The sequence below is a fragment of the Aythya marila genome (genome assembly GCF_965140915.1).
Source record: "Aythya marila genome assembly, chromosome: 3".
NCBI lineage: Eukaryota > Metazoa > Chordata > Aves > Anseriformes > Anatidae > Aythya > Aythya marila.
In genome coordinates this window covers 71,907,933-71,915,986 of record NC_139044.1, presented here as the reverse complement: position 1 = coordinate 71,915,986, position 8,054 = coordinate 71,907,933, and the positions used below count along the sequence as shown (strand labels likewise).

The window sequence follows — 8,054 nt, the reverse complement described above, 5'->3', positions numbered from 1 at the left end:
ATTATGTCATATAGAAAATGGAGGAGGGAAGCGTGGCAGGTGCCTTGTTAAGACCAAAATATTAGCTGCTGATTAGCACCCAGGGGTTCGCAAGACCTAACTAGACAGAGCCCTGAGCAACTCGACCTAACTCAGCACTGACCCTGTTTTAAAGAAGAAGCCAACCTAGAGACCTCTTGAAGTCCCTTCCTAGAGGAAATATTTCTCAGATGAGTCAGGGAAACAGAAGATGATAGAGAAAAAGCAAAATAAGTTTAACAAGTAATTTAACAAGTAATCAAACACCAGTGATTTTATCAAACCGAATGAAAGCCACCTTTATTTGAATCTTTCTTTCAGTCAGTGCAGTACAAGAACAGACACAGTAGGCAGCGGAATATTACACACAAGGTGAGGCTGTACCTGAGTTCCAGGACTTTCAAGAATGTTTTTTCCCCCTTTTTACAAAGCATCCCAAACCGTACAATACATCAATGTTTTTCAAAGGCAGGGTTTTTTTTTATTATGCAACTGTTTCCTCTTCTTCAATTTGAGGTAGAGATGCACACATTTCCCAACAGCATTTAAAAAAACCAAAGCACTAAACCCCTCCCCACTCTACTCCAAACACAAAAGGAATGCACAAGAACATGGCAGTTTTCCCCACTGCCAATTGCTCAGATAAACTGGAAATCATGTCACAGCCTATACATTTGGTCTTTAAAAGCTGGCCCGTTTAATTCCATGAAGAAATCCTGAAGAGATGAGAGCTGACATCACGGAGGGGCATCTTCTAAGGCAACACTTGCAGAAGGAGATCCCTCTGCCTCAGAAGCAGGACTATGAGGCAGAGGAAGAGAAGAAGCATCTGTTTCCAAGCCGTGCTGCTTTTCCAGATCGCAGTTTGTGTCGGAATTTCCTCTGTCACTCGCCTCTCCCTCCGACTCTTCAGCTAGCTTGTCTTGAACCTGATCACAGTTCGTGTCAGAATTTCCTTTGTCACTCACCTCTCCCTCTGACTCTTCAGCTAGTTTGTCTGGGGCCTGAGCTGATTCATCTGAATCTTCCTTTTCATGCAGAAAGCTACAAATCGTATTAGGCCTGCTGTAGGAAAAGTCTCTGTCCTTGATCTGTAACCACTCCACGCCATCTGATGCGAAGAAGGAAACCTGGTATTAGTGACTAAAGGAGTGAAGTCCTAACAGCACTTGTTCTTAGCTTAAGTCTGTTGTTTATTAACCCTGAGCCAGACAAACATTTAAGTTTGCAATTCCACTCCCCCTTCAACAGATTTTTAGGCAGTACACACAGCCAAATCACAAGATGTTTTGGTTACTTTGTACGCACATTATTAAACTTCCTTCAGGGTATAGAAACAAAGTATTTTGCAGTAGGTATCAGTGTTGCTCCCGTGGGAAATAAATAGGCCTTTTAACTAAGCAGCACATTCTCTAGTTAATGTCACTTCAAAAATAATAGTTTCAGTGTTGGTATTTCCTACTTAATGACACAGAGAGGAAGAATGCATGGTGTTGATAAGAACGCTGATCTCTGCTTAGATTCTAGATAACATTTCATATTATATCTCCCATGAGCGATGTCCCACTGACTGTCTCTCATTTAACATTATATGGCTTTGTATTCCTAAAATGTGAAGCAGCAACACTGACTAGAGTGAAAAGCAGCAACTAAAAGCAGGAGGATGCTGCTAATTAACATTATTCTATGTAGTGGATACCCAGTACCTGAATATGCAGGAGCACAGAATTTTGTATAAAAAAAAATCCACAGAAGTAAAGCAAACATATGAGCACTGAGTTCTGCCTACAAAATTAAAAAAATGTTTTCTCCGCTATGTATATCCCTGAAAGTAAGTTAAATTCAGGTACAATTAACTGTAAATTCGCTAAGAACAATTTAGTTTTGGTACATAAAACATGGAGCTTCTTGCTACAGATATGGTGGATTTTCAACTACTACACAGACTCAAGAAGTTGAAATAAAAAAAAAATCAGTGAAGAACAATTCAATGCAAAGATATTGCCTCAGATTTCAAAACTGGTGCCAAAACTAATTTTATCAGAGTAAGAGCACAGAGGCACTAACCAACATTCTCTTCTCCTTCCTTCTTCTCTGTCAGAAGCGTCCGTGTCATATTCAACTTCTTCATCGTATGGCACTTGTACTTGAGCTGTACTTTCTGGTTGCCTTCTGCATCTACTATGAAAAGAGGAGAAAAAAAAACAATACCCAAAGCCCAATCATTATAGTGAATTCCACTATCAGCTGAAACAAGCCGAAATTATTTTGAATTTCAGAGGCTGCCACAGCAGACAGGACATCAGATCGTAACAATTACCATGTTCTGTGTTTTCTTCAAAAACCACGCAGGTTCCCAAGGCATCTGTGGAAAACAAAGTGAGACAGCCTTAGAGACTAACTTTCAGCAGCCAGAGATGCTGCACCCACTGGCACAGCTCTGGGAATGTTTCTCATTTCCAGCCTCATCCAAATGCCCTGCATCTGGTAACCACTGCCAACTCAGAAACAGACAGGAGCACTACAGACACTGAATGTCACTACAAGTCACTACAAGAGAGATTTTCAGATCGTTTTCTTCCCAATTTTGTCACCATAGGGCAAACAGGAAAGCCACAGACTGCACAGCACAAGTCCTGCTTGTATATGAGACAGTAAGCATTAGGGGGCACTCTAGGGCATTTTATATTCGGGTTTTCTTTCAGAAATACAGCTGGTACACCCCAGAGTCAGCTTCCAGGCACACCTTCCAATAACTAAACATGAGCGCATGGCTAATTTAGCTGGTGCTGCTCTGTGTAGTATTATTCAGGCACCATCCAGAACTTCAGTGCTTAAGGGTCCCACATTTTCCATTTGCAGTGAAATTAACTGATATTAAGAAAGTTCTTTGGGTTACGTGAAAAGGAGATTGTTTTTTTTCCCTACCTTCGTATTCCCCTGCAAAGACGTATCTGTCCACTTGTAAAATGGGCCTCTCTGTCTCTATTCCCTACAAGAAGATGGAAAAAAATGCATTAAACGTCACGTGTCTGCTAGTCCAGGCACATTTCTTACTCAAGGATGAGAAGACAGATATAGCAGAATCTAGATTAAATTAATTCCTTGAAAAGATAAATGCAGGTTAAAAACAACAACAAAACAACATCAGGTAGCAACAAGAAAAAATAAGTACTCCATCACATTACACATATGAAATAAAAAGTTTCTTTTGGTATTAGCGAAAAGCAGCTGATTCCAGACCGTAAACCTTTCCCAAACTATCAGCTTCATGTGGAGAAAAGCGCATCTTTAAAACAAGATTTATGCAAACGAATTAGAGAATTCAGCAGAGCCTATTATTTTACACAAGCCAGCAGATTCCTGGAAGATGAAGAGATACAATTAAATTAATATTTATTAGTTTCTATAAAACGTATTAAGAGCAGTTTTAGTCATTAAATTGGCCCTGAATCCTCCCGCAATGTTAGACACAGGGGTAGAAGGGCGAGGGGGTGAGTTTTCTTTCTGTTTTTGTGGGAGGCTTAAACAGTGCCAATAACTGTTACAAATGGTACGGCCAATCTTTCTCTAGAATCAGTGTACTGCTGAAATACAACAAAATAGACAACATTTAGGACAACTTTTTCAGGCTATCACCATACATGCTATTTTAAGTATATTAAATGCAAGGAAACAGCCAGATAATACTGGTCTATTTAACATAGACTTAAGACTGAGTTATCCTTTACATTTACAGCACTGGATCATATCAGGTAGTATCTACAAGAAAACATTGTAAGTACAGCACAGCACAGACAGATGTGGTCTTTGCCTCTAAGCTGGGTCTAAGTTTCTTCAAGAAATGTGCTTAACACTTGTTTCTGTTTTTAAATGTGTAAAATACATCATTTAATACTCAACTAAGAGCTTAAAAGCAGAGGGAATAATAGTCTGAGTTTATTATTACCTCTGAAAATATTTCTTTATATTTGTGTAGTATTATTTTCATCAACATGCCACTCCTGATACTGAGAGACCACAAACGGCAACTGAACACAGTCCAGACAGTGCATGCAATTCTCTATCAAAGACTTGATGCAAATTTTATCAGCTTTAACGAATCTGGAAACATCCCCACTCCCTTGCTCACATGTGTACTCACTTACCCCTTTCCTATTGTGCTGCAATCACTCACCAAAATCTTGCATTTGTTCTCACATTTTTCTAAGAAGTCTGAATCGATAATTCCTGACAGCTCCACCATGACCAGCTGCTCCTACAAGATAAGTTTATAACACGCATTTTTAATTGATGCATCTGAACTCCTGAAAATATATGAAAATGAAGACCTTCAGAATGAACAGACCCCCAAAACAACTTATTCTGCACTGCCTACATTTTCCAAAGGTTAAGTATTTACCTAGATATTATAGTGAGGGGTTAAGTGAAGGAAATGTTGCATGGAATGACTGCTTTTAACTCTTTACAACGTGCTGTCTTGAAACCAATGACTATTTGCAACTCCTTAACATTTGGGTGAGGAAAATTCAAAAAGAAAACAAGAAAATAAGAACTCTTAAATATTTTTATTGAAGGGCTAAGCTTTCAAGAACCATTACCGAGTGAGTAAATGTCAACACGCGAGGAGGGAAGGAAGGCCGCCACCTCCCTCAGCACAGCCTGGGCAGCCCCTCAGGGGGACGCCATCCCCGCAGCCCGCTCCTCCTCACATCAGCCCCGCAGGGAGCCACAACACCACACCCCTTCTCCTAACACATCCCCGGGGAAACGTGAAGCCCAGGCGGGCGCGCTGACCGACCTCCACCTCCTCTTCGTCCTCCTCTTTCCTCTCGCCCCCCTCCACTCCCTCTACCGCCGCCATGTCGGTCCCGCTCCCTGCATTCCCCTCAGCGCGCACCACGTGAGCGCGCCGCCGCCATCTTAGGGGGCGAGCGGGCCCGCCTCCCGCCGCCCCCAGCAGGAGGCGGGCGCCGGGGCGGCCCTTAAATGGCGGCGCGGCACCGGCGGCCCCCTGGCGGCGGGGGTGTTGTGTGGGTCGGTGTACTGAAGGGTTGCTGAAAAATAAAAATAAGGTTTTGAGTGACTAATTTCATGCTCTGCCACTAAAAGGAGATAAATAGATGCTTAGCTCGTTGAGCACTCAGCATAAGATGAGTATGTGCGCAGTGAGCCCAGCCTTTTAATGGCTCTTAACTGTTTTCTATTTACTGTATTTGGGAGTTAAGTTTTTGCACCAGGTCTTTATGTCTTCAGATAAAATCAGTGCAATTCTAAAAAAAAAAAAAATCTGCTCAAATAAACCAGAACAAACACCCTATTCTGAATACACATTTAAAAATCATCACAGCCAACAGAGCTTCTATAACATTTCATTAATACCACTGCCTTCCTTTCACTCAAGGGACTTTCTAAAAGTGATGAAAGCCCTTACGAGAAGCTAAATGTGGGCCAGATCAGCCTGTGTAAATCACAGACTGGCATGAAGTGCTAACAAAGGAGCCAGTACATTTCTTTGCTTTTATTACCAGCCTCGGTGCCATCTCGGTCTTCTGAGCCAGGGTGTGTGGTTGGGAAATTTTTGGTGCATTAGTGCTAAATTTATTTTAAAAGAGGCTCTAGCTCATTGTCAGGCTAAACTTGCCATGGGCATCAGTGATTTGCCTTGGTCTATCTTATTCTGGCAAGCACATTTCAACAATTTCTCTCTTAAATGAGTTGGATGAAAATGATGCTGTAAGGATCCTCGCAGTCTGCCAGAGAGATTGAACTGCTTGATGAGATAAATACGGAAATATATGTTTTGAGGATCCAGGGTTTGGATTTCTGAGGCCTCAGCTAGCAGTCCTGTCAGTACTTGAAGGCATTTATGTGTGCATGCTGCAAGAGGCAAGTACCTAGGTGGTACATAGGTCAAGCTGAGTCAGTGACAACCAAATGGTAAATTTAAACAATCATGTTTGAGATCTACATCTCTAATGTGTATGCACTAGTTTCTGTGGGTTTACTTGCAATTTAAGCATGTTAATGCATATTTTAGTTTGAGCTGTTTAAGTTTGCACGCCTTAGCTGTGGGAGATCATAGATTAGAGACTTGGACTTCCTTTTTTAGCAAATAAACATTATCACAGTTAAATTACTTTACAGGAAATAAGCAAAAGTTCACCAAAACACGTAATGAATAAATCTGGCTTTCTACTTTCTCTTGTTTTTCCATTTTCTTTTGATTTTTATCTTCATGCTTGGAATTCCTTCCCAATCCTTAGCAGAAAGCAATTGCCCTTTCTTCACTCCCTCCTAAACACTTACTTTCTTTGTGAGGCCCTGGCTGTAGTTTGTCTGAGTAAAAAGTTAAATGTTCTCTAAAAACACAGGATGAGAGGGAGTCTTTTTTTTTTTTTTTTTTTTTTTTTTTTTTTTTTTGAGTTTTATCTGTCTGTTTAGATGGTGAGTGTCTGTGGTCAAAAACCTTTTGTATTTTGTATTGAAAACAGACAGAACTTAGTAGTTCAAAATGATAATAGATGACACCTTTAGGTACACGTGTATGTGTATATATATATACATGTAGTCTCTGTATCTGCACTGTTTGCAGAATTGTCTGCTTCAGGAGAAGAGCATTGTAGTTTCTAGGCTTATTTTAAATCAGAAATGTAACTGAAATTGAAGATGTGACAAGACCTGATTGCCTGTGAGTATCAGTATGGACTCCTCAGTAAAATACTTCTGTGTGAAATGGCTAAACACAGTGCTGTGAGGTGCAAAGAGACACAGAAGAAGGCTTGTGAGAGACTAGTGTGTATTTCTGGCTGTAGACCTTGGACAGGAGGTCAGGGTTGCAAAACATAAATCAGCTGTGGGACAAAAGTAATTTGCTGGCAGTATTACAGAGAATGATTTTAATTTTCTTAAAGCTACATTGGTGAGCCTCTTTGTTTATGAATTTGCAAGCCAAACCTTCTGATAGGTGTCACCAAAAAAAGTCTGCCAGACTCCTTTGTGTCAGTCTTTGCCTTTCTGGAAAGCCCCTTAAAGATCATGTAAAGAAATCCTAGCAACCCTGTTAGACAAAGCACAGCCAGGGAGAAGTAGTAAAGTGAAGGGGGTGTTTTATTTCCACGGTGTTTATTCTATTCAGTATGTCTCATCAAAGACTGCAGAGTGAGATGTAGCATAGTAGGAGGCAGGGAAGAAGCTGAGTGAGGGAGTCCTTTCTATTCCAAGTCCTTAATTTAGGTGCTCTCACTCCAGTTGTCTTGGAGTCAGCATACCAAGAGCCTGGTAGGAGGAGGGAGAAGAGGGGTTGGGAGGGATTCGTGGGCACAACTGATCCTACAATGTTTTGTTGGGCTCCTGCTTTTTCTCTTATCTGGAATCAGATTCCAGCGTTTATTCGTAGCCCCTTAAAAGTTATAACCAGTTCAGCAGCTAAGATAGTGCACTGTGATAGTGCACGTTTCCCAGTGTTCAAATGGAAGCTGCTGTGTTTCAGTTTGTGCCCTTTCCCTCTTGTTCTGTCACCATTGAAAAAGCCTGGCTCCATCTTTGCACTCTCCCTTCAGGTGTTTATGGTGAGATCCCCTTGAGCCTCCTCTTCTCCAGGCTGAACAGCCCCAGCTCTCTCAGCCTCTCCTCAAAGAGGAGAGTGGGCTGTCCCACTTCCCCCTGAATTTTGTGTCATCAGCAAACTTGCTGAGTGCGCACTCTGCGCCCATCATCCAGATCATTAATGAAGATGTTAATCAGGATCATCTGGTATTGACCCCCAGGGGACACTGCCAGTTGGCAGCCTCCAAGCAGGCTTTGTGCCACTGATCGCTATTCTCTGAGCCTGCCTGTTCGGGCAGTTTTCAGTCTCTCTCTCCTTCTGCTCATCTCTCCATGGGGGGCAGTATTGAATGCCTTCCTCCAGTCGATGTAGACAAGATCTACTACTCTCCCTCATCTACCAAAATCAGTCATTTCATCACAGAAGCTTATGGTGTTGGTCAGGCATGAATTCTCCTTGGTGAATCCATGCTGACTACCGCTGGTGA

At 41.7% G+C, this 8,054-nt stretch overlaps 1 protein-coding gene across 2 annotated transcripts; it reads right to left on the bottom strand.

The window, feature by feature from the left end:
* Positions 1-297: 297 nt before the first annotated feature.
* On the bottom strand, positions 298-4,973 carry GTF3C6 (general transcription factor IIIC subunit 6). 2 transcript variants are annotated; one of them, XM_082755923.1, is made up of 6 exons: positions 4,820-4,973; positions 4,196-4,276; positions 2,947-3,010; positions 2,339-2,383; positions 2,086-2,199; positions 298-1,129 (listed from the first exon to the last, which is right to left on the bottom strand). In XM_082755923.1, the coding sequence occupies exons 1-6, from the start codon at positions 4,880-4,882 to the stop codon at positions 756-758; spliced, it is 741 nt and encodes a 246-aa protein (XP_082612049.1). In that variant the 5' UTR covers positions 4,883-4,973; the 3' UTR covers positions 298-755. The 2 variants fall into 2 exon arrangements, with proteins under 2 accessions (XP_082612049.1, XP_082612050.1); XM_082755924.1 differs by having other exon boundaries at positions 2,086-2,196; positions 4,820-4,972.
* Positions 4,974-8,054: the final 3,081 nt, after the last annotated feature.

Excerpts from the sequence above, each read along its gene's own strand:
- GTF3C6 (XM_082755923.1), bottom strand. The coding sequence starts at position 4,882 with ATGGCGGCGGTAGAGGGAGTGGAGGGGGGCGAGAGGAAAGAGGAGGAC. Across the intron at positions 3,011-4,195 it reads AGAACAAATGCAAGATTTTG|GGAATAGAGACAGAGAGGCC; the intron begins GTGAGTGATTGC and ends ATCTTCTTGTAG. Across the intron at positions 1,130-2,085 it reads GGAAGGAGAAGAGAATGTTG|ATGGCGTGGAGTGGTTACAG; the intron begins GTTAGTGCCTCT and ends TCTTCGCATCAG.